Source organism: Phyllostomus discolor, chromosome 4 (assembly GCF_004126475.2).
Source record: "Phyllostomus discolor isolate MPI-MPIP mPhyDis1 chromosome 4, mPhyDis1.pri.v3, whole genome shotgun sequence".
NCBI classification, from domain to species: Eukaryota; Metazoa; Chordata; class Mammalia; order Chiroptera; family Phyllostomidae; genus Phyllostomus; species Phyllostomus discolor.
Window position 1 is genome coordinate 189,758,715 of NC_040906.2, and position 26,116 is coordinate 189,784,830.

The following is a 26,116-nucleotide window of genomic DNA, read 5'->3' on the forward strand; positions in this document are numbered from 1 at the left end:
ACAGTATCAAGGGAGAGAAACTTCAGCCACGTGGCATCTGTCCTCCAGCCGGGATTTCCCCCTTCTTAGTCCCGGCATCGTGTTCTATCACCTTCCCTTCTCCTTCACACACACACACACACACACACACACACCCCCAAGGTTTTCAAAGCTCACTCCGTTACACTCTGCTCGGAGACCAAAGTATCAACCAATGGTAGAATAAAACCATAATCTTTGTTAGGTATTGTTGAAACATAGAAGGAACAAAAGTAATCATAAATAGAACTTAAAATTAGAAAATAAAATCACTGCCAGAACATTTGGGAAACAAAGTACCGTTTTAATAGACACATAAATCAAAGTTGTTTCATTTGAAAAACACCAAACAACTTTAGTGTTTCTGGAAAGCAGACTCGGCATCTGGAGAAATAGTTACATGAACTTGATAAAGACCTTATTCTTTCAGGTCTTATGAGTTATTGTTATAATTAGTAAGGCCACATTCTAACATAAAGGACTCTAATAAAATGTTTTTTGAATATTAAAATAATTCTCCCAAAGCCTGTATTAAGTTTTGCAAATTTCAGGCAAGTTATTATATCCAAAACTCTCCCCAAGATATAGTTAGTAATGTGTTGCTATGAAAGCTTTTTGGACGAAAAAAAAAACACCTTTGAGTATCAGAATATTTGATTTCCCAGATTTTGGCTCCTCTCTTGCCTATTTCTCTTTGCTAAACATTCAGACTGAGACTTTACTATGATTACCTAATCTTACTCCATTCTTGGGAGTTTAGCCCTGGTAAATAGTGGAAAAGGAGACCCTCCTGAATTGTTATGGTGAATATTTGGCTTTGAATTAAATGAATGGTTAAATCTCTAAGACTTCAAGTGATGTTGACTTTGGCTGGATACCCTGTAGTTACAATATCTTAGGTCTTTAAAAAATACATGGGTCCTCAAATAACAATAAGCTTTTTTCCCCACAAAATAGCATTTCGTTATTGTCCTCACTCTCCACTTCAAACAAATTTTATGCAGTTTACAGTTCTTGTAGCATGTGGTTCCTGCCTACGAGCACTGTGTGCGCCTTGGCAGATGGCGCATGAGACACTGAAGAATGATTTCCTGCATGAGTAGTAGAGAATCTTGCTTTAATCCATTTTTCTACTTGAGTTTGACTTTTAAGGTAGGGCTGAGTTAGATCCCTTTTTTCTTTCCTCCTTCCTTTTCCCCTCCTTCTAGAACTTCTTTCCCTCCTCCCTCCCTCTTTTCCTTCCCTTTTCTTTGGTGCAGTCTCTTTTTATGCTAGGTAGAGTAACTAATGCTGTCACTAGTATAGGAGGTTCTTGTCGAGCTAGGGTACTGTAGTACTCAGGCAGACAACCCCAGGTGTTTCAGGCTTTTGCCTTGTTCTGAATCCTCACTTATTTTTCCAGTCATGTTGAGGAGGGAGCCATTTGTCCTGTGCTTTGTACTTGTGACAGTAGAGAATTCCTCAAGGTAGAAAATGTGTTGGTTTGTAGGCCTCATCACTCATATTGAGACCCTGTTTCGGAACGAAATAGCTTTTACTTAGCAATAATTGAAATGAGGGCAGGACATGGAAATTTCCTGGTGGTAAGAAGGAGCAGATGTTTTGAGAATAGAGACTGAGACAGTGACGGGCAGGGGAGGTGGGAAGCCCTCTGGAGAGAGCGGGAGGCGACAAGGAGGGCGCTGAGGAGTTGGCAGGGCCAGGTGCGCACCCTGTCTCAAGGCCTCTGCAGCACAAGAGGCAGGGGATGAATGAACACAGCTTCTTCATGGTCTGAGGACCCTCAGTCCCGCCATGCCCTACCTCCCTGTCCCACTTCCAGCCCCTTCTGTGCAGGAGGCCACAAGTACGCCGGGTGGCAGGGCAGTGGGCCGAGTCGAGTAGAAGACGACACTGGAAGAAGAGAGCAGTCTACACCTGCCATTGCTCCCCTTTCAGTTCAGGGTCGATTGTGCTCATCTTCACACCTGAGCACTTGACACGGACTTGCAGTCTAGCCTAACCGCGGTTCTGTCATTTGATCGGTTGGTTGAATTTATTGACCTATCATTGGGTTACTTATTTTTGCCCAACACTACATGGCCTAAATACTTGTGTACTACGTCTGAAGCTACGTCTGATTCCTAGAGCATTAGTCTGCTGTAGTCCTAAGAGCAAGTAAAAGATAATTTTTTGCTTAGCATCTAAATATTTTACATGAGAGAAATTTTAAAAAGGACTAAGAAGTGTATGTAAATATACACATATGTGATATACACATGTGTGTATGCGTGCACAAGCACATTCATGTATACACCCACACATGTATACACATGTATGTATTTAAACAGATGTACCTGTACCTATGTATATATTATATATATAATATATAGATGGAACCTGGACATCCATTACTTTCTATAGAACTTATTAAACTATATATGGAAATAAAGATGGAACATCACATATTATAGTGGAAGTCTTTAAATACTAAATCTTACTGTTGATTAACATTGAATTAAGTACCACCTTAATAGCAGATTAATATAAATTTTCTTTTAGCATGCTTTGTTGCCATTTGGGAAAATTATACTATTAACCAGTGTTGAATAGAAAAGCTCCAAATCAGTTATAAGTTGAGAGCAAATAGCAAAGGCTGAATGTGCTCTGCATAACATTCAAAAATATTTTGACTCTAATTAAGTCTCTTCCATTAGACACCCCTAGCCCTTAATGCCTCTTTCAGAAGACAGTCTCTCATGATGAAGGCGTGAAGTCAGGAAGAACAGCCTCTGGAGGCACCGTGAGGCTTAGTCTACTCCCTCCAGGTTGGTGTCGGCCACCTTGGGCAGCTGGGCTCCAGCCGAGTCCCCTTCTGGAAGGCCCTCTGCTGCCGCTGCTGCCGCTGCTGCTGCTGGGAGCTGCCTACTGGGCTCCTCTCCAGGCACCCCAGCTGGCACTTGCTCATCTGCTGCGGGTGATAGAGCAGGACCACTTGCCTCCGTCCCCCAATGCAAGGCCTCTACTGAGGACTGTGGGGCCTGACCGGCAGCTTCTGCCTCTGGACGTGCCCACTGATCAGCCAGTACTCCAGTGGGGAGACCCTGGTCTTGGGGCTCTGCTCCAGACCCCACAGGGAGATTACTGGCCCTGGGAGGAGGTTCTGCTTCCTGGCCTCCTTCAGCCTCAGCCTGAGGAGCTGGGGGAGGCGGAGAACTCTCTGAATGGCATGAAGGGCCCAGAGAGGGTTGTTCTGGCTCCTTGAAGGCCGTGTCAGCGCCCCCTTGAGGACTGCTGAATTCTGGCCGGAGTTCTTTGGACTGGTCAAGGGTCGGCTCTGAATGCTGCATAACCATGAAGGCTGTGGCCAGGTTTGTCACAGTATTGTGAATACCTTTGGCGTTCTCCGTGTCAGCCTCTTCACCCACAGAAACCGTCGACTCTGGTTCTTCGTCGGAGCTGTGCTGGCCTTGGTCATCCTTCTCGGGCATTTTCGCTTCTCTGATTTTTTTGTAGAGTTCGTTTCTCTCTTCTTGTAAAGCCCGACAGAGATTCTCTAGCCTCCCGATTTTCATCACGAAGCACTCATATTCTTTGGCTCTCAGAGCTTTCTGCGATTTGAAAATGAACACTCACATAAAATGTCAAAAACCAAATTGCCAGGATGTTCTCTGGAGAGATGCAAAACCGTTTGTCCAGGAATTTGCCTACCAGGCTCTGGGCTTTGACCACAGAGTAGGGGCTGGACAGATACTTGGTCAGAGAATCAATTTTTTTTTTTTGCATTGTATGCTAGACTCTGGTAGAATTTTAGCCACCCTGGTAGTATTTAGAAAAGAAAGATGGTGAAGCCTCTCTCTGCTTCAGTCCAGAGCCTCTAAAATTGTAGATGAATGTTCTACTTTTAAGACTTAGAGGGTGTAAGTAGCTGCTGGTGGCAAAAGGAATGAGATAGACCGGGGCTGGGCAGTGAGCAGTGCTTCATCTGCTTTATGGATGCACTGCTCTGTGCTCATCCAGCAACCGTTTGATTTATGTTGATGGAGAATAAGCTCATGTCTTTGGAATTGGCTGCAATTTGGGATGAGTTGTTAGAACAGTAATTATAACCACAGAAACTCTCCACACACTAATTCATAATGCTGGCCGCTCAAACTGTTCATTTTTCCTTTTCTCTAGAAATGCCAGCATTTGTGCAGAAAATCACTCCTAATCGTCTTGCTCCTTTAGCCCATCTTTGTGCTACTCTGTACCTTTTAAGGCTTTTTTTTTTTTTACTTGTTTACATGGAGAGACAGTCACCTGTAAGACCTGCCTCTCAGGTCAAAGGCCATGTATCTTTGCCTTTATAGTCTCAATACCTACTCAGAGTCTGACATAATATCAGTGTTTAAGTGCTTATTGGAGGCATTAAACCATATATCTCCATATGTGTCTATAAAATAACACACACCCTGAGTGCTTGGGTTGGTGTCTTCTCTCAGTATGTTCAGATCAGTGAATTCATTCTGTACCTGTTATATGCCAGGCTCTGTGGAAATTCAAAGACCAGTAAGACACTGGTCAGGCCTTTGAGGAATTCACAGTCTAGCAGGCCTCTGCCACTTGGGGGACGGCTTTGGAACCCACAAGTAGACAGGTGACTTAAGGGATACAAAGCTCTTCAGGAGTCCAGACCTGATTCTAAATTACTTTGCTCTAATTACTTTTATTACGATGGCATATATCCCATCCCAGAAAAAGCCAGTCCTTTTCCAAAGGTTATCATTTATACCGTTAGGATATAATTTTCTAAGTGTGAATATTTTGACGAGGCAGGGGAAGAGCAAGCGAAGGGAAAGGCTTCCTCACCTCCTCAATCATGTCCAGCAGAGCTTTGTTACAGCTCTCAAACCTGGCTTTCCACGTGGCCGTGTCCTTTTCCAGCTTCTTCATTTTCTTAGTCGTCTACAGAAATTAGAGCATTGTACAGTTAATCCTGAAGAGTTCATCTACCAAAGAAGCTATTAGTTCCACGTGCGATGGCAAGAGAAGCCCTTCCGTTACGGGTTGCTGGAGTGTGCACCAGTTCTAGGTGAAGGAATGAAGAGCAAGCGGGGAAAGTCACGATTTATTCCCGAAGCAGCTAGGTCAGCAGTGAACAGGCATATTTGCACTGGAGCCAATTCAGGGAAAAGGAAACTACTGGGGGCCACACTGTTCTGTCAGAGGGTTTCCTCTCTTTTAAGATAAAAAGAAAACCTTAACTGAGTCCCCGAGATAAGCGTACACTTTAGATTATTTACTTTCTGGAGTAGAGACCGTCAGTGAGAAAGCTGGCCAGGCTCTTTAACCATCACAATGCGGACGACGTCTAGGCACATCAGACACGTGGCCCACAAAGGCAGCTTTCCCGGCCTGCACATTTGTGGAGTGCAGTAAGGCTCACAGGATGTGATCACACGCATTATCCATTTCATCCTCGAAACAGTCCCACAAGGAAGGTTCTGTTTTCGCCTCTCCTTTGGAAACGGGGGAACTGAAGCTTAAGAGAGGTGGAGTAGTGTTTAGGTGAGTTACAGAGGTGGCTGGAGTTGTTTCACCCCAATTAGTGCAGGGTGTGCAGGTCACCAGGCTGGGGCTGTGTGTATGTGGGCGGCGGGGGGGGGGGGGGGGGAGCGGAGGAGGGGGGGCGGATACACAAGTGACTGAAATACAGCCTGCCTTTTCTGAACCCACAACTGCTTAGGCTCCTAGTTGTAGGATCTCCTCTCTGCTCGAATGAAGTAAAGGACAAGGCACGTAACCCAGGCACAGCGGATTCACCACAGCTGGCACTTGCCACTTTGTGCCAATCTGCCTGAGGCTGGGTAACCTTGGAGGCCAGAGGCTGGGCCCAGCTGTGGGCCCCCAGGCTGTGCAGGGTAGCTGGGTGAGCCTCCAGTGGTTTTTTCACTTTGACCATTTCTTAACCAAGTTTATGAACTTTTAAAGGTCATTGACACCTTTAAGAATTTGATGAGGTCTGTGGGACCACTCAGAGAAATGCGAATATGCATATCAAATCTTTTGGCTAATTCTCAGGCTTACTACTAAAAAGTCAGTAAATGAATTCCAGGTTAAGAATGTTCTTTAAGACTTAGTCCAATCTTAAAACTCTGTAATTTTGAATTAAAGCCTCTTTTCCTGTTTTAATATTTATTTCAATCTTAAAACTCTATGATTAATTTTTCAAAAAATGGATAGATCCCTTCAGGAGTGGGAAAACCGTAACCGTTAATAATTGCCGGTCTACTTCAGTTTGCTTGCTGAACTGTGAAATTTATCTTACTATTTTATGAAAATGTTTTGAAAAGGATGCTCTCTACCCTTAGGAAAGGCTAATGCCACTGCTCTCAAAACACAATTTTGATGCTCATTTTGTTTTGGGAAAACACAGAATTGAATAAGATTTAAACATTATATTCCACAATAATAGGAGTACCTTATATTTGTAAAAAAAAAAACACTTAAACTTTTAAATGTTGAAAAGCTTTTTAAGATATATTAATTTAGTTTTAACTCCACACTCTTATGAAGCAAGCAAGGGAAATAGTGCCTTGAATTGTAGATAAAATCGAGGGAAATTGAGTGAATTATCCAGTTCAGACTTCCATCTTATTCAAAGACTGTCAGTTATAGCTCACTACATATCTTCTAGGAAGGATCCTATGAAATGGCATTTTCTACCTTAAAATTTTACTCTTATATATGAAAGCTTTTTTGTCTTTAGAAGATTAGACATTCTTTTATTTCAGTATAAATAACATAATGTTAAATTGCTAGCTCTTGTCTTTCTTTTTTTTTTTTAACTATCCATGGACTAGAAAAAATATCTTCCTCAGAGTGAAAATGTGTCCTAGTGTTTTTGAACTCTCCTTCAGATTAATTTCCTAGATACTTACCAATAAAAAAATACAGCCCAATCTCATTGGCACTTGTAATTGTTTCATTATTTTGTGAAGTGCACTGGAATATCTTAGCAAGAGAAAAATGACTCCAAAGGAGAATTGCCTGTCAAAACAGAAAATGTCAACATTTTGTATGGGATAAGCAGTACTCACTTTATCCATTTCCTGTTTGAAAGTGGCAAACACCTCATTGCTTTTTGTCAGCGTGCTCTGGAACTCTTCAAACCTTCCAGAGTACAGGGTGAGCTGTAAATGGGAAAGAGTGGATCTATTTTAGGGCTGCTTTCAGAATGTTTCCAGAACAAAACAGCATGCCATTGTTCATTATTTGTTAAGAAAAATGATTTAAGGGAATTGTCAATACAGTGTTAGTAATATGTTCAGTTCTTTTATGTACTACAAGATCAACCTAGGTCAGTGACCATGACTGAAGTAGTTCTTTAAAGAAAAGTGAAATAATAAAATATGTCGTTACCACTTCATTATGTCATAACTTATACTAACAGAGATTTTTTGAGCTCTGAGCATATGCATGGACTGTAGGTACAAAAGTATTTGACATGCAACTCCTGCTTTTGAGGGACCTACATTCTTGATGGGAAGACAGTCCCAAAGACAAGTTGACTTTTATTCAGATAACATGAAATGTCAACACAGAGAAGGAGCCATGTTTATGGGAAGAAGGTGAGCCTTGAACTTGGTCTTGGAGGATGTGAGAATGTAGACAAATGAAAAGAAATGATAAAGGGAATGTGGACCTTACATGGACTAGGGTCGCTGCCATAATGCAGTTTGTACTGCTCTAAACAATTGCCATTTCCATTTTAGACAGGTGGTTTTGTATATTTATAAATACAGCATTCTGGCCAATAGCTGTTAAATGTCCCTTTTCATCAAAATCAGGTGTTTTTTGTTTTTTTTTACCACTTTTCTACACATGGAAATAATGGGTCTAGAGGAAGGAATGCCTTTTGCTGATTTGCATGAAACCATGTCGAATGGGCTAGTATTGGCTAGTGTGTGGCTCACCACGGGAGCACAGAGAGAGCTTTTGTGCCTCCACACCCTCAGTCCCAAAGCTTGCCTTTGGGGCAGAAATGAGGCAGGACAGGAAAGGGCAGTGCGTGAGTACTGGATTGTTAGTGACAGTGATATTGTACAATAGTAAAATTCTGCTTTTAAAAGTAATTTTAGGATGGCATGTTTTGATGAGTGATTTAACATGGATGATTCAAGTGAGTAAAGCCTACATTTTCAAATGAGTCTTTGCTACCCTTGAGTGCCTGGAACAGCCCCCAGTTCTCAAGTGGGTACAGAAATGTCTTTTGTATGGAAAAAACAAGTTTGCAACATCCAGCAGCAAACAAGCACCTGAGGCTGCCCTTGTAGATGGGAGTGGTTGGGTTATTGGCCAGATGGCAGGCACCAGCTGACCAGCCGGTCGTACCTGTGAGCCTGTCCTTCTGAAAGCAGAGAAGAGTGTACCAGAGGAAAGCCAGTAGAATATAGAGCTCTTAGCCTTGGAGGGGGAAATTAGAGGGAGTGTGTGGGCATCAGCCCCAAGAATTCAGAAAGCTTGCTTGTCCAGAATGGCTCATTCATAAATGATTCAGAATGGCAGAGGGTTTATTGCCGTACATAACAACAAAATGATAACCCTTTTCACTGAATGCAAATTTTCCAAAGAAAAGTCAAACAACAGCTGACCATCATTCTAAAATCATTCATCAGCACTGTGATGATGCGATCGAGTTGGAGGCAACTCCAGTGCTGTAAAATTTGATTCTGTGACATTCAGGTTGTAGAAGACTAAGGAAAGGGGCATCAGGGAGTTCATGGCCAGGAAGGTTTTACACACACACACACACACACACACACTCTCTCTCTCTCTCTCTCTCTCTCTCTCTCTCACTCTCACTCACTCTCTCAGTGTATACAACAACACTTTTATTAAATGCAATGCATTCTCAAAGCAGATTTAATGCTGTTTCATTTTTTTTTTCAAAGACATGGTTGGGATCCAATGAATTGATTTCAGTGCCCAATGACTAGATCAAGCCTCTCAGCTTAAGAGGCTCTGCCCTATTGCAGATTCCTGGTGACTAATACTACGCATGATCCTGTGGCCTAGGGTGGAAGTAACTACCCCCAGCTGATCATCTTCACCTTCTATTACAAAATCAGTTCTTTCACATTCTTGGTTATGCACTCCTATTAATTTTTTTCTTACTTTCTGTCTCCCCACCCCGTGCCCCATTTTTCAGCAATTCCAGAAGAGTTGCATGGCAGTCTCAGACACTTGGGTCTCCTGAGCCGTTCCTTGCAAGCCCATTCCTGTAGCCCTGTAGTTGCAGGTTGCAGACGGGAGAGGGCAGGAGTGAGTGCACGTGTGACCTGTCTCACAGAGCAGGCTTGACAGTGCTAGTGGAAGTAATACATCTACCCCAGCCAGCCCTCATCTTCATTTGAGCAAAATGTTCTTTTTATTGTATCAGCTGGGGAGATTGAGATGATAGACACATCCAGAGTGTCAGGAAGTAATGTTTTGCTTTATTATCACCTCTTCTGGCCTTTTTCTAACTTTTTTCTTTAAAAAAAATTTTTAATTTTGGTAAAATACACATAACATAAAACTGACCATCTTAACCATTTTAAGTGTATAGTTAAGTAGTGTTAATTATATTATCATGCAACCAATGTCCAGATCTTTTTCTTCTTGCAAAACTGAAACTCTATACCCCTTAAACAACAATTCCCTATTTCCCCCTCCTGGTGACTACTTTTAATACTCTGCTTTTCTCCCTATTTGACCCCATTGCACACACAGCAAAATCCATGTGGATTATGTCTCTCTCAGGTAACCAACTCCAACACTACTTACACTAACTAAAAAGGTACACTTCCTGTTTACTGTATGAATATTTGTTTGCTAGTGTTTTTCCTCTCACTATCAAATGTGATACATGTTTGCTTTGATGTATTCCTGCTCTCACTTTGGTATTTCAGAGAAGCGTGGAAGCAATATCCAGAGGTCACCCCCGTGCCTCTCCTGCCAGAGGCAGAAATGTTAGAAACAAACAGTGCTAGTGTTAGTAATAGCAATAATCATCCCAGCATTTCACTTTTAAATGGGCTGAATGACACACACATTCTTTTAACTGAGCACCAAGTTTAATTACAAACATTCGTAGTGTCGAGGGAACACAACTGTGCTCGGGAATTTTCTGAGCAAACTTGTGAGACTTGGTCCAATTATAATAGTGTTTTCAGAGGATTCTCCTCTCATCTTGTATCGATAAGGTGAGGACTTTTGGTCTGAAAGATGATGATTACCCATCTTTAACAATTTACTCACTGCTCTTTCCCTTGGGCCGTATTTTGTGTCTGCATTGTCAGGGACTGCTGATTTTCCACATCTGCTACCGCCTTCCTCCTTATTGATCCAGTGAACACTCTATTTGTAGTGATGATTGCATCTCATTGATCATCTCTGACATTTACTCTATCGCCCTGGTTTGTATAATTGAAAGCCAGACATCCTTTCCCTAAGCGATAATCATGCCCCAAACTGGCAAGCTGTTTGACTGAAAAGTGATTTCCATCGAGGAAGGCACAACCCACCTGTGGTGTTTCCCTTGCTCATATGGTAGAAGTGGGGACTGAGGCTTCCCCTTCCAACCTCCTACCCCAAAGGAGGTGTTTGAAGGCTATGCAAAAGAATCTGTGACAGACTTCAGTTTTCCAGCTTTAAACGTTTTAAATATATAATGTCAACACCTGTTTAGAGGAACTTATCTGAACATTATTATACATAAGGACTCGAACTTATCTGAGCGTTATTATACTTAGGGACTCGGGACCTCTATAGTCTTCTTGATGATTAAGTAACTGTTGGAGTTCTGAAGGTGCCTCAAAGGTGAGAGACAGACAAAGGCAGGTCCCTGTAGAGAGAGCCAGGTGCCGTGAAAAATAGGGCAGCAGAGGAGAAGGAAGCGTTCGTTATGTTCATGAACTAGAGCTGAACAGGTCCTTGGGATCATCCTTTCCAGTGGTTCTTAAACTTTTTTGCAGACAGAGACTCCCTTAGACTCATTTATCCCTGTGTGGGTCCTCACCTATGAAATAATACTAACATTAGTGCATATACTGTTTGTTAGCATTTTATTAACATTACTGTTATGACTAGATTGTAAGCTTAATAAGGCAGAAGTTTTTTTGTCTCTTATTATTTACTATATCTGCAACACCTAGAAGCATGCCCAGCACTTAGTAGGTACTCAGTAAGCCTAAGTTGAATTAATTAGGTCTGTTACGGTCTAGGCACTGAGCTAAGTGTTTTGCATGCATAATTTGGAAAAAACTGTATATATTACATATTCGTGAACTCATTTTTCCCTTAAAAACTTAATCAAACATATCAATAATTGCTGTCCATAGTTGCTGACAGACAGCTGGTATAATGTCAAAAACAACTACATTTTTTGCATAGCAGCTGCTGCCCTACATGCTATGTTTCGGAGGTAGTGAAGAGTAATGGGCCTCCCAGTGGTCAGAGGGCTCCAGCTTGGGATCATTAATCCATTGCATCATTCTTAGTTTACAGACAAGGAGATTTAGTTCAGGGAGGCGTAGGCGTATTGCACAGGGTCATGCAGCTTTTCCACAGAAGAGCTAGGACTCTGACCCCAGTCCCTGGACTCAATCCAGGACTGAGAGATGAGCGAGAAATATTGGCAAGTCTAGAACCCCTGGTAGATGCATTTTTGAGTTTGAGGAGCTATAGGTGGAGAATTAGAGACCACCGTATGTTTTGATTTTATAGGTCATTAAAGGCCTAGATTCTCATGCCAAGTGAATGAGTCACTCCCTAGCCTGGAGTCTGATGATATTAATATACTCTTCTCAAGTTCATTATCTTTATTTAGCAAAGAGGAGTAGAGATTGCTTGTAACATGATGTGAATAATGCATAACTTCAAGTACTGTCTATTGTACCCCTCTAGGCTCCGTGTTGTGAATGGGGTAGACATAGAGCCAGAAGCCCTGGCTTGATTCTCCAGACCCACCCCGAGTCTGCGAGGTCACATCTGCTTCCCCTGCCTGTCTCTGCCACCCCTCTGCCACCTGCCCCACACAATGCTGTGACGGGCTCTGTGACTGCCTAAAGGATGATTTTGAATTTAGTCTTTGAACCCTGTGTCCCTCAATTCTATCAATAGTCAAAAACTTTATGGCTCCAATGTCTATGGAGTTAGTATTTTAGAAATATTTTGACATATTACCAGGGAAAACAATTCATTGTTGCATTCAGCCCATACATTGGAAAAGTGTGCTTTAGGAAGCTTAGACTCCAAACTGTTGTCTGTGTTTTTGTCTGTGCAGTGGTATCACTTGTGACTTTAACCTTCTTGGTTTTCTTATTTTCTTCTTCTTTTACCGTAAACAAGTATTCAGCAGTCAGCACATAAACATTTACAAGTAAATTGCCCAACTCTTAAATTAATGCTGCCCAGCTCGGAAGGCCTCCACTCCCCTCACCTTCTGCGGATTTGTTCTAAGTGACCGCATGGTGCCTGTAGGGCCTGTGTCTCCCCCAGCAGGGGAACCAGCGCATCTCTGCAGCCTGCACCAGGGTGCCTCCCCTGGAATCTGACAGGGAGAGTTTGCCCAGAGGGGCGGGTCCCCCAGGGCCCAGGGAAGATGGATAGGTCTGGCTTTCCCCCAGAGTCAGATGTTGCATGAGGCTTCAGTTTTGAGTCTGAAAGATGAATTCCCATAATCCAGTCCCAACACACCCAGGACATCACGGAGCCAAATGAAAATGGTTCCTGACTTATCTGCCATTTATTCATTTGACGCTGACGGAGCCAACCTCCGAGAGCACAACACCCTGGGTGCTGACTCTAGTTTTCTAACTTCCTTTTATTATAAGTAGTACCAAACAGGCAAGGACATTTTCAGCATTGACAGTTATAGATGGTGTGTCTGAGCAGGTTACACTTTATTCTTACCTTGATAGGGCAATGGGAGAAGACAGAGAGAGGACAAACGAACAGATGGGTGGGAACCCGGTTACCAGCTTGTTCTCATTGGCAATTTTGGTGCCCTTATGTGCATGTCAACAAACCTTTTGACTGGATGTTATTGGTGCAGAGCATTCATTTTTCTTAGATATAACGTTGGGATATTATTTTTACTTAATAATAAATGTGAAGGTATTCTTCATTTCTGTCCCCTTCCCCCCGCCACACGCAGGCCTCCTGCAGATCACCTCTAGGCTGCAGCCATGTTGCTTGGGAACAGAAGGAGGGCACACCCCATGCATCACCTCCCCACGTCACCTGAGCCTGCAGGACGGTCTCCTGTTCCTTCAGCATTTTGGCCTGAAGTTTCCACTCTGCTGCCTGGTTCAGCAACTGTGAGAGGAAGGAAGGCAAGGAAAGTCTGTCAAGTTGTCTTTTAAATGACCGTTTGGCTGTAACCTGTGTATAAAACATAGTAACTTGCTAATTAGCACACTCAAGTCATTTTTGGAGAACTTTGTGAAGACTCTAAGAATAATTTAAGAAAACAACTAGTCTCAGTAGTTGGATTCTCAACTAAAAATTAGTAGTTTTATTGGGGAAAAAAGGGAAATTATTTTCAAGTCAAGCAAAAATCACACAAAGTTCGAACTCCCACCAAATTCTAGAACCTTCTCTAGCAATCCTACCCAGCCATCATTCGGCCTCTGCCTGAACATCTTCAGAATGTCCCCACCTGGGGCACTGTCGTGTTCCTTTATATTAAACCCAAAATGAGTCCCCAAACCAGTGTTCTCTAACACAGCACACATCAGAATCTCTCAGGGAGCGTGTGCAAATGCTGATCCCTCTCAGAAAACGTCAGCGAGGGAGTTTAGGTGTGCGACTGCAATCCATGCTTACAGCAAATACTCAAGATGGTTTGGCTATCAGTGGTCCATGGATTACATTCTGAGAAACACGGGGGTAGAAATTTGACCTATTGTCGCAAATCCTGTGTAAGGCCTACAAGATAAGTCCTGTGTAAGTCTGCAGAATAAGGTCCCTCTTCCATAAGGCAGCCTTTCAAGTACAATCAAGGCCCTCATAAGAAACAGGATCAGAACTCAAGAGCTGAGGGGTTAAATTGAAAAGGTTGTTTTAGGCATAAAAAAAAATGGCATAAATGTTATTTTAACCTAAGATGTATGCTCATTTATTTATCCATTTTGATGGAGGGCTCTAGTGTTTGTTTTGGGTGTGGACCTTTATAATATTAAGTCAGCAGAATTTGTCCTGTTTTTATAAAAATCATATCCATAATGTGCCATATAAGATTTAGATTATTTTGGAAGCCCCGTGTGCACTGGTGGGGACCGTGTGTGGTCTGTGGTGCCCACTGTGGGGGACATGGACGGGCCCTGTTGCTGGCAGAGCCCAGGTGTCCATTGGTGTTAGCGCTTTGGCTGTCCAGTGCTTTGGTCTGAGGACCCCTTGGTGTGATGAAAACGGTTCAGGACTCCCAAAGAACTTTTGTTTATGTGGGTTACATCTATTGTTATTTATTGTAGTAGAAATTACAACTGAATTAAAAATAATAGAGTAAAAAAAAGACTTAGGTTTTTTTTTCTTTTTTAAACAAAAGTGCTAGAACCTGAGACCAAAAGACACTTGTGAAATAGCTCGACTTTTTTACTTCTGTGGAGTTTTACAACTTTTTCCTGGTCTTTTATAGCTGCTAACATCTAGTTGGATGATTGTTTCTTGGTCTTTGCTTACTCCAGTCTTTCAAAGCATTAAGTGTAATTTTCCTAGAACCACTTTCTTTTCATACTTCTGTTTCTTTAGTAAATGTACGATTCTGTTGATTTACATACTCCAATCCCAAGGATGGCTGGAAATAAAGGTTTGGGAACAGAGAGCTGATTCTTCGTCAGCCCCATCTTCCTTAACGGGAAAACCGTGTGCAGGCCGCCCAGGGCCGCTCACTCGCCTGTCGCAGGGTTCAACAAGCTCTGGGCTCGTTGGCAGTGCGTGCACAGAGAGAATGTTGACCACCGTGGACTGATCTGCTCAGTCAGTCAAGCGGCCATCAGTTAAAAAGGTCCTAATGTATTTAAAAATAGGTTGATTTAAGTTTTTTCTTTGTTTCTACTGTAGAAAAGTGTCCACGAGGTTCATGTATTCTTTTGTAATCAGAACAATAACAGAAAACCCAACAAAATTATTATTCTAAAAACCTGAAGACATTTTTTTCCTATCCAAGTTTATCTTTTTTCCTATGGCTCCACCTCTCCATTTGTAAGATGGGTTCTACATGTTCCCCTATGCCTGCCAGCACGCAGTGAAGGTGAATTATTACAGAAGTGAAATAATTTGAGTGGCCTGGGGCAGCCATGAGGTAGGAGACCTGTAGTGTCCCCTCTGGTCATCTGAGTGGCGTGGTGGCCGTGTACATGGCCCTGCATCTCTAAGTGGGTTGAGGAGCCCTATTGTGGTGGGTGGTCCCTGACAGAGAAGAGGCAGGTGGCTGCCTGTTCTATTTGGATGGAAGGCACTTCCCAGCACCGACATCATCTCATCACTCTCAGAAAGAGGCATCAGAGCTAGAAACAGGATAGGAGGCCGGCCAGCTTTGAAGAACTGAGGGGGCTTCTCTTCTATGTTTTAGTTTTTACTTTGAGAGCTAGGTTGCAGATGGATTAATAAATTCACCTTCTTATTAACAGCATGTGGGCTTCTGATTTGAAATTATTCAGTGTCCACTAGGTTATGTTCTCCAAAGTTCATTCTTTTGTTGCTACATTTGTAAATTAAAGTCATGTCTGCATGACTATTCTGACAAATTGAAGTGATGCTGATCTGGTTTCCAGCAAAGGCGAACCTTGAGATCAATTGTTAAATGCCCATATTCCAATGACTGGCCCACTGACTGAGTCTTAAATCTTTCTCTCTCCCCAGCTGTGGACACAGACCTCAGCTTTGCTTCTGAAACACGCCTGTGCATATGATGTACTGTCACAGGGCTTGGGCTTGAGGGCAGACACACTTGGGTGTACTGTACATCTTGGTCAATTAGCAGCGTGTGACCTTAATTAGACAAGTTGCATATCCTCGTTGAACCTCTTGTATGTAGAATGGCCCAGTGCTCTCCAGGAGTGTTTGGGGTGAATGAGATGCCAGTAAAAACCACCACTCAGTTTCTTAAACCAGAAACTCAGGAGTCCTCCTTGACTCCTCTCTTTTCTCCCTGTGACCATCTTCAGTTCACTGCATTGCCTGTGGATTTCCATGAAAAACACAACTTTTATCCATGCCCAGGTCTCCGTCACCACGGCCACCTCCCTGATCCACGCTGCCATCATAGCTCGTCCACACTGCTGCAGTAGCCTCCTAACTGTCTTCTTGTGTTCAAGTTCCTCTTTGGCTTGTTTTCCACCCAGGAGCCAAATTTATCTTTTATAGATGCCAAGCAGATCATGTCACTTTCTTTGCAAAAACTACCCAGTCCTTTCCCATTATTTTTAGAATAAAATCCACACTACTTTCCAAGCCTACAAAGCTATACCACTTGGCCTCTGCTTTCCTCTGCAGCATCATTGTGAAACTTTCTCCCACCAGGTCAGCCTGCTCTTGCTACCTTAACCTTTTATTTCTAAAGGATGTCAAGCTGGTTCCAGCATCAGAGCCTTGGTCACTGCTACAGACATCCTTCTTCTCCAGGAGGGCTCAGCCTAAGCCATCTCCTCTGGCCACCCAGTCTCAAGTAGGTCCCTCCCTTCTGCACTTCTCAGTTCCTGCTCATTTCCCTCGCAGCACTTACTCTTATCTGAAATTACCCTTCCTTGTTTGTTTGCTTGTTAATTGCTTGTCTCTTTCCAGTTAGATTCTAATTTCCGTGATGGGTCATGATGTTCTCCATCTTGCTTACCACTATACCCCATCACCCAGGATGGAGCTTAGCATCTGACTGGCACTGGGAAAAGATCTGTTGAATGGATGCATGACTATTTTATATAGAAAGTAATTTAGGTACAGTGCCTCCTACTGGGCTGACCAATTGAGTCTCCAGGGAGCTCAGGCTTTTTTTCCATCAGCCTAAGGCTCTGTGGCCATCCTCAAAACCAGCTTCCTCAGGGCCTCCCTGAGCCCGAGGCAGACCAGACAAGCACACTGACTCAGACGATAAGTACATATTCCTTTTCGCGTTTGTGTCGCTCCTCTGCTTCCTTCATCATTTCTTGCGCCTGCTCGAGTTTCGCATCCACCAGCTTCTGCTGCAGTTCTCTGTGTTTAAATATTTTGTCCAGATGCTAAGGGGAAAAAAAAAAGTGCACATATCAAGCATGGTTTGTCATTGGTACTGAAAACATAGAATAAAAAAGTAATATTCATATAAACACATATTCTCCAGATTTTAAGATTTTAAAAAATGGGGGGTGGCGATAAATGCATTGGCATCACTTATGGCTTTGTAGAAAAGCCATAAATTGGTGAAGTTCCTTGAATTTTGCCAAAATTCAGCAATTATTCCTCCAAAGGCCCCAACATTGTTTTTCTAAATTTGGTGACTACTGGATATGATCTAGTCATTATGCTAGACAGCACAGACAGGGAGGTATATCGTGACAGCACCATCTCTCTGTATGTTGGCTCTTTCTATGGATATAAAACCACCTTTAAGCACAACATTAACACAGTGTATCATGGTGAATTCTCCTCCACATCCTCCACATTCTTGCTTCAAGGGCATAAGAAGTTCTGGGGTACCAGCATGAGGCCCCAAATCAGGGACTAAGGCAGGAGCCCCCTGAGTCCAACATTAGTGGGCAAGACAAGGCCAGGGTCACAGATGAGTTGACATGCAACTGTGCTGCTGTGTGACTCCACACCTTGACCTCTCTGCCAGCTTGGTGAAGAGAAGCTTCCAACTCTATCCCAGTGTGCAGAGTTTCTTGGTCACTAGGAGGTCCCCTCGGCAAGAGGACATGTGGAATTCTGTCCTTGGGCCTTGCTTAGCACAGCCCCAGGAACATGCAGCCAGTCTACCAGGCCATTCCCGTCTGAGATCTCTCTGAAGAGTATGACTTTCTAGTGCCTTCCCTTTTACTGAACCTTCGCTCCGGAGCAGGTTGATCTTCCCGATAAGATAAAATGTTCACATGGCATTTTGGCTTATTACGGAGAGTTTCTTGATGTGCCTACGTGGTACTACCATGTGCCACTGGCTCAGTTTTCTTAGCATGTTGCCGACAGAACCACTTTGACTAAGTTATGTTACATTGTAAAACAGATTTAAAATTTGGGTGCAATGAGGAAAGATATGTGATATATCAAAATCCTGAAGGGACTTCTGGAGTCTTAAAAACATATCAAATATTAAAATATAATCTTGGAATAATGAAAGAATCCTGATAGTCCCCTTAATGTAAATGACTGAAAGCAAAACTCTTGAGTTTTGAACCATGGGTGATTTAATCTCATAGTCTCAACTTTCTATCTATAAAATATGGACAATATGTCATCTAGTGCATAAGACTGCTGAGACAATGAAATGACATATTATATGTATAGTTTTTAGTGCATGGCCCAAACTAAACTCTGAATAATACCATGATAATTATAATTATTACATTATTAATACTGGTATTGGCTCATGGGGGTGTACAGAATACAAATCCTTAATGACATATTGATTCTTAAGAGGATGTGTATGATATTTCTTGGCTCTGTAGAGAGCATTTAAGAAAGGCTATGGATAACTGTACTTACAGCCTACCACTTTCTATTTATTGCCTTTGCTTTGCAGTGATTCCAGTTTTGAAGACATTCCATATGACTTTCCGCCAGGTATTTTGCAATACCATCTGTTTTTTTTTTTTTTTTTTGGCTAGTAGAAGAAATCCAATCCTAAATATTAATCAATTGAGAAGGCTGGCCATAACTTTCTTATTAACCACGTTCCCCACCTTCACAACCCGGATCAGGATCCGTACCCAGTACTTCTAAGTTCTTTGATGTGGTTCTTACCTCCTCTCTGAGCTCATACTGATCGATGATACTTTTCAGTTTCTCTGCGAGCTCTGTGTTCTCCTGACACAGCTTCATATTTCGCTCACTCTGCTGCTCAATCTGGGCCTGGATATCTGTCAGGGTGCTCTGGAAATGATTTGTGATCTCTTTTCTTTTCTCTTCTTCTTCCCGTGCCCGCTGAAGGGTTTCCTCCTGTGAATAAAAAGCAACGTCTTTTGTTATACTGGTTTCCATGCACCCTGGGTTTGCAGAATTCAGGGTTAGGTCCATGAAAGGAGATTCGTGTGCAGGGGGAAGCAGGGCAGTTTCTCTCAGTTCTCTGGAGCTATGGTGCTCAGCCCCCAAACCAATGTGTGAGCAAAGGTTTCAGCTGTGAATACACGGTCACTCAGAGCAGGTGCAGTGCGAGTCTGGACTTTGATAGCTGGTGATGAATAGGCTTGTTTGAAGGATGACGGGTCTCCTGTGGAGTGAATCAATGGCAGTGATTTCTAACAAACACACAGTCACCCGGTTTCGATCCCTTGACTGTGGCCTGGGAAAAAAGGCCACTTGGATTTACTGATAGATGAGACAGATCATGAGTTCCGTTGGTTGGTACAGAAAGAAGAAGAGCTCTTATAGTCCTCTACAAAAATTATGGGCTGTAAAACATAATTGTATTACCCAAGTTTTGGAAATATAAGTGGTTATAATATAAACTTTTCCTTGGTAAGAAAAAACCCTCATCAAAAAGCTTGAAAAGGAAACCAAGATAGCTAGAGATCAATTGCAGCAATCAAAAATGTAAGAGGAAACCTTAGAAAACATGCTGGATATTTTATTTCTGAAGAATAATCACCCCATGTGTCATGTAGGGTAATTGAAACATTCAATGTAAATTTTGAATTTGAAAGCAATATTATATTTCAAATCTTCTTTAACTCTAAAATGAAACATCTAATTTCCCCTCTTCCACGTTGTTAACATTTAAGAAGTGGAAATTAGCTTTTATGTGATTTCTGTTCTCTTTTCTCCTAAATCAAAACTTTCCCTTCATTGCTAACTAGTAACAAAGCACCCACATTTCTCCCATATCTATATTGAGAATTGTTTGCTTTGTGATTATTCCTCTCATTCTTTTAGAATAAAAGGGTTTAATCTTGCTCCATCATACCAAAGATAGAGACGCTGCTGACAAGTGATACAGACATTTTAGGATTCCTTTCAGTTCTGATTAATTGTTATTATGAAAGCTTCCTTCATTGTTGGCAAGTAAAATTACACTGCATTTAGTTCCCTACTGCTATCAAATTATGTAGCAAGATTTAAGAAAAGGAAATGATGATTTAAACAGAAGTAATTGTGTAAATCTTTATTATAATAGTAGAATAATGTGATCAAAATAAAACTGATTCTGAAAATATTTTAATTTATTATTAGGTGTTCTCTTTCCTCTACAGTATTAACATAGTTTCTAACTCTAATATGACTCCTGATATCAGAATTATAATTTATTCATGGTAAAACATTTCTTGAGTGACAATATCTTAGGGATATTGTAGAAGATAGTTGTACTTCCTAATCTGAAGAAATTCACTATCTGAGATCTTATTTCCCTGAACTTTGTATGCTAATACATATTATACATATTTCACTAAAAATGCTCATGCCCATGTATATTATTAAATATACATATGGTAGCGATTATTTTGTCATTGCTCCTGGTTAGCTTAGAAGCCAACAAGTTCCTAGTCATAGCATTATAGACCATGATCTGAATGACATTGGCATTTATAACAATTCTGTCCATGGATGAGTAAGTCAATGGAAGAAGCATCTTGTGCTACTCAGTAACTCTTGAGTTTTTCACTGGCTACTGGACACAGAAAGAAGATACAAATGTTATAAGGGCATTGGACACATGTCAAACCATCATAGCATCCATTGCTGGCCTACAGAAGGGCATCTTGTATTTTACATTGAATTGTTTTTCTTTTTTCTTTTTAATTTTTTAATTGTATTTCTCCCATCACCATTATTCCCCACCTCCCGCAATCAGCATACTATTGTTCATGTCCATGAATCTTTTATCCTTTTTGCTCCATCCCTCCACCCCCTAGTCATGCCCCCCAGAGCTATCAGCCTGCTCTCTATCTATGAGTCTGTCTCTATTTCGCTTGTTAGTTGAGTTTGTCCATTAGATTCCACATATAAGTGAAATCAGATGGTATTTGTCTTTCTCTGACTGGTTTATTTTATTTAGCATCATATTCTCCAGGTTCATCCATACTGTTGCAAAGGGCAAAATTTTCTTCTTTTTTATGGCCAAGTAGAATTCCATTATGTAAATGTGCCATAGTTGTTTTATCCACTCATCTAGTGCTGGACACTTGGGCTACTTCCACATCTTGGTCATTGTAAATAACACTGCAATGAATGTAGGGGTGCTTATACTCTTTCAAATTAGTGCTTCAGGTTTCTTTGGATATATTTCCAGAAGTGGGATTGCTGGGTCAAATGCCAGTTCCATTTTTAACTTTTTGAGGTTATCTCCATACTTACTGCCTTCTACAGTGGCTGCATTGTTCAATTGGAGAAAAGTGAATCTAGCACAATTTTATAAAATTTGAGTCAACTGGTAAAAAAAAATGCAATCATTTGAATGGTGTCTGAGATAAAATTTTCTTTATTAAGTACATTATTCAAAGTGCAAATTAATGCAAAGAAGATTGAAGAACACAGTCTGAATACTTAAGAAAATAATCTCTGCAAGCATCATTGTCTATCTTAAAACTGGTGCTGTGCCTGGCACATGATCCATAGGTGTTCATTAAATTTTTTAAGTGAATCAATGAATTATTCATTTATACATAGACATATGAGTACTTTTTTAACTAGATGATTCCTATAACCCACATTAAGATTCTGTGAAATCCTGTGATGATAAATCATACTTGTTCCTTTACTAAAATCATGCCTGAGACACTTACCCATTCCTTACAGGGCAGTTCTTTTTCAGTATAATTTGAGGGACAGATTTATTGCTTTGAATATATGCAGTATTTTGTTTAAATGAATCCATATCTCAGACTTTAACTGGTCTTTTTCTAAATTATTTTAAATTGTGAGATTCTGTGGAGTTTTTTTTTATTTACTGGAAAATCAATTTTAATAAGGAAAATTTAATAAGCTAAATTTTATGGTTGTGGAAAGAGCCTGCTATGTATTCTCCTTCTGTATTTTCCCAAGCTGCTGGCCCTTGGATTTTCCATATAGCTATACTTAGGCTGTTTCACTAGTATGGCCAGGGAAGCTTATACCATGCTGACCCTTCTGCAGATAGCAACTACAAACTCTGGAAAAAGCATAAGAAAGAACTACAAACTCTGGACAAAGTGTGAGAAACAACTACCTAATGACACTGTAGAGCAAACAAAATCAGGCAGATTCTGGAGGGAAGTTTACATGTGTAAAATGGGAAGTATACGTTATAAATTTTCTATTTTTATAGCTGTTAGCTTGAGGGAAGACTGCAATTTGGCAGCTGAATGAAATAGGTAAAACTCTCATAGAAAACCTACCATCTTTCTGGTCTGAACATTAAGACTACAGAGTTCTGGGCCCCCACAGCCACTGGGAGGTAGGGGGATTCCCAGGAAGGAGAGAGTCAGAGTGAGAACACCATAGAGTCTTTGAATAAACTCCACGGCCCCAAATCGTAAGTATACAGGGTGGACTCAAAGCAGCCTATTTAGGAAAAAAGAAATGAACTGAGATTTGGTTTGCTGCCCAAGCGAGAGAATTTGTAGTTCGACTGAGTTAATTGTGTGCTTAAAAAACCAACAGTTTTCAAGGAGCATACTAGAAACCATATTTTCCACAACATAACAGCTACAATATCTGGGATATAATCTGCAATAACTTAGAAAAACCAATAAATGTGACCCATTCTAAAAAGAAAAAAATGACCAGAGGAGGTCTGTTCCATAACATCCCAGATGTGGAATCTTCAGACTTGAATTTTAAAATAGGTATTATGACTATGCTCATTGATATAAAGGAAAATATTATCTCAATGAATGAAAAAATAGGAAATCTCAGGAGAGAAAAATGATAAGAAAGAAGCAAATGGGAAGTCTAAAGTCAAAATTTATAAAATATGGAATTTAAATACCACTGGGTAGACTTAGAGCAGAATAGACATTAGAAAGTAAAGAGTGAATATGAAGATAGACCAACATAAATGATCTAATCTGAAAATAAAAGAGAAAAACGATTGCTGAAAACCATGAAGAGAGACTTGAGGACCTGTGGAGCACTAGCAAAAGGTCTAACACACATGGAATTAGAAACTTAGAAGGGAGGGAGAGACAATGGGGCAAAAACAATTTGAAGAAATAATGGCTGAAACTCCCCCAAATTTGGTCAATGAGCTAAAGATTCAAGAAGCTCAGCAAATCCTAAGTAGGATAAATATGAAGAAAATTTTCACATATATTTGTATAATAATAAAATGGTAGATGTATATCTAACCATTCTAATAATTACATTACATGTTAGTGGATTAATATGCTAATTAACTGGCAGGTAGTATAAGAATGAAAAAAACGAAGTTCAACTATATACTGTCTATAATAGATGTATTTTAAATATAAAGATCCAGGTTGAGAGTAAGTAGATGGAAATAGATATACCATGCAAACAATAAGAGTAGGAAAACTTGAGTGGCTATGTAGATATCATATAGTATAAACATTAGGATAAAGATTATTCCTGAAGGACATTTCATAGGGATAAAACAGTCAAGTTATTAAGGAGGTATAATCATAATTATATATATACATTATATTAGTACTTCAGAATACCTAAAGCAGAAATGGACATAATTAAAGGAAATAGAGAATTCCACAATTATATTAGGAGACTTTAAACATCCACCCCTCAAAAACTGATAGAACAGCTAGACAAAACCTCCGTAAGCATATAAATTATCTAGAGCTAATTGTTACATTACTCATGCAACATACACTGAACAGCTGAACTGACATTCTTTCCAAGTGCATATGGTATGTTCATCAGGGTGGGCTATAAAAATGAAGACTTCTAAAAAACCCAGGGACCAGACAAAAAATCAGAAGTTAAGAAATATTTTTAAAATTTTAATCCTGATTTTGTCACTTAAAATATGCATGACCTTGGACAAGTAATTTGGATTGCTGAGTCTCAGCTTCTTCAATAAAATGAGATGTTAACCTTCATAAGGTCACTGTGAAGATGAAATAAAATAACACAGGGAGTGCAGCTGGCACAAGTCCTTGCACAACAACGGCACCAGATTTCCTTGTCTGTAACTGGAAGCCATTCCTGAGAGTGTGTGTTCACCCACAGCCCCCGCCATTCCCGTCATCCAGTCTTTGAATGCCACCAGAACAGACCAAGGCACGTTATTCCACTCTTTAAATCTTTTTGTGGATAAATCTGCCCACTACATCAGATTTAATTTATCTCCTTATTATGGAGCTGTGAGAGCCAGGAGATTTATGTCAACACAGAGGGCTATTACTCGACCACATATCTCAAGTTGGGAACCATGCTTCCCTTCCCAGGCCCCCATCTAACCTGGGTTTTGATTGTCCTGAGAGCGATGATTGAAGAGATGCCAGAGGCCCATCTCCTACAACTCATAATTTGAGAGTTAGAGTTCAAGTTCATTACACTGGCCTCCCACTTCCCAGATATTAAAAGGCAATTTTTGAATGCGAGGAGAGATTATCCTCTTCTGTTTTTCCTAATTGTACAAACTCAGCAATGATCTTAATCTCTCTGTTTTTTTAAGTATTTCCTTTTAAACACATGTACTAATAACTCTCTCCCAGGAATATTGGTGTCTAATTAATTCTTGTTTGTCAAAAGCTTCAGCATCTTCAGCTGGAAAGGGGATTGTGAACGCAGGCAGTATTATCTTGGAGAGCCCTGCATCTTGCTTCATTGAATGGAGCTAGTGTCTGTGTGTAATCAAATTAACCACACAACTAGAGGCTCACACTGTAATTAATGAAACCCATGCAGAATGAATGAAGTGGTCAGTCTATTATTTTTAGATTGAATAATTAAGTATGAAGAACGTCAGTGTTTCCTCAAGCAGCTGCTGTTTTCAGATGACTATTGACATTTTGGCTCTCAGTTTTGCTTTCCTGTGTCAACTAGCTTTTTGTCAATTTATTTCACGTCATGTGTATTTCATTATTATATAAAAAATGCTACCTTTTTACAAATGGGTATTTTAAAGAGTAGAATGAAGACCTACCTTAAAAAACCAAAACTAAACAAGCTTGACATAAGTGGAAGGTAAGGGGAACGGCATACATTTTGCTAAGGGCCTGGTCTGTGTCAGATACAACATGGACATTGTATGTATGTGCCTTCATTTAATTTTCTCCAAGCACACAGTGAAATTAGCATAAGCCCCATTTTATGGATGAGGAAACAGGCTTGGGGAAGTAAAATAATTTGTTGAAGGCCACAAATAAGCAAGTGACAGGGCTAGTATTTGAACCCAAGGCAGATCTCTGATTCTGAAACTCACACCCTTCCCACGAGTGCCAGAGGCCTGTGTCGATACCGCATGCAAGAAGATGTGCTGAGTGGGCCGTGGGGACACATACCTTCAGTGTCTTGTTGTGTCTCTGCAGCTCCCGACACAGACTCTCCAGTTTGCTTCGAGCAAGGATAGCCCTGCTGTGTTCGCTTTGTAACTGGTCCTTTTCTTTTTGGATTTGACCCTGCTTCTTTTGTAGGAGCTTTAAGGTCTTTTGCTCAGTGCGATGTTCATCCAGCTAGACAGGAGCATGCAAATGTGAGAGAAAATGGCAGAAATCTCTTCTGAGTCAATAAAAAAGGAGCAAATGGGGAAATGCCTAAAGGTTACCCTGGTTGTTTGGAAGTGTGTTCTTTGCTGTGATCAGTGTCCCTCTGGAATCAAATGAACTTCACCAGTGCTGCCTTTGTAGTACTGGCAGACACGGTTTTCACAGCGCAACGTTTATAGATTTTTCCTCACCCTGATCATTATTGCTCTCTTCTTACTTTTACTTTCTTTCTCATGGTCTAGAAAGTAGCTTTAGCTTCCTGGAGTCTCTCTAATGGTGCCAGTCAGCATTAGAAAGGCATGGCT

The 26,116-nt window shown here is 41.0% G+C and overlaps 1 protein-coding gene across 1 annotated transcript in view; it reads right to left on the reverse strand.

Annotated features, from left to right (window-relative positions):
• Positions 1-301: 301 nt before the first annotated feature.
• TXLNB (taxilin beta) overlaps positions 302-26,116 on the reverse strand; it is a 42,693-nt gene continuing 16,878 nt past the window's right edge. Inside the window, exons 4-10 of the mRNA XM_028510623.2 lie at positions 25,608-25,778; positions 18,958-19,152; positions 17,121-17,240; positions 13,267-13,341; positions 7,080-7,172; positions 4,849-4,944; positions 302-3,608 (exon numbers count right to left, since the gene is read on the reverse strand). Of these exons, the coding sequence (XP_028366424.1) occupies positions 2,808-3,608; positions 4,849-4,944; positions 7,080-7,172; positions 13,267-13,341; positions 17,121-17,240; positions 18,958-19,152; positions 25,608-25,778 (1,551 nt within the window). The 3' untranslated portion in view covers positions 302-2,807. The remainder of the gene's footprint in view (positions 3,609-4,848; positions 4,945-7,079; positions 7,173-13,266; positions 13,342-17,120; positions 17,241-18,957; positions 19,153-25,607; positions 25,779-26,116) is intronic.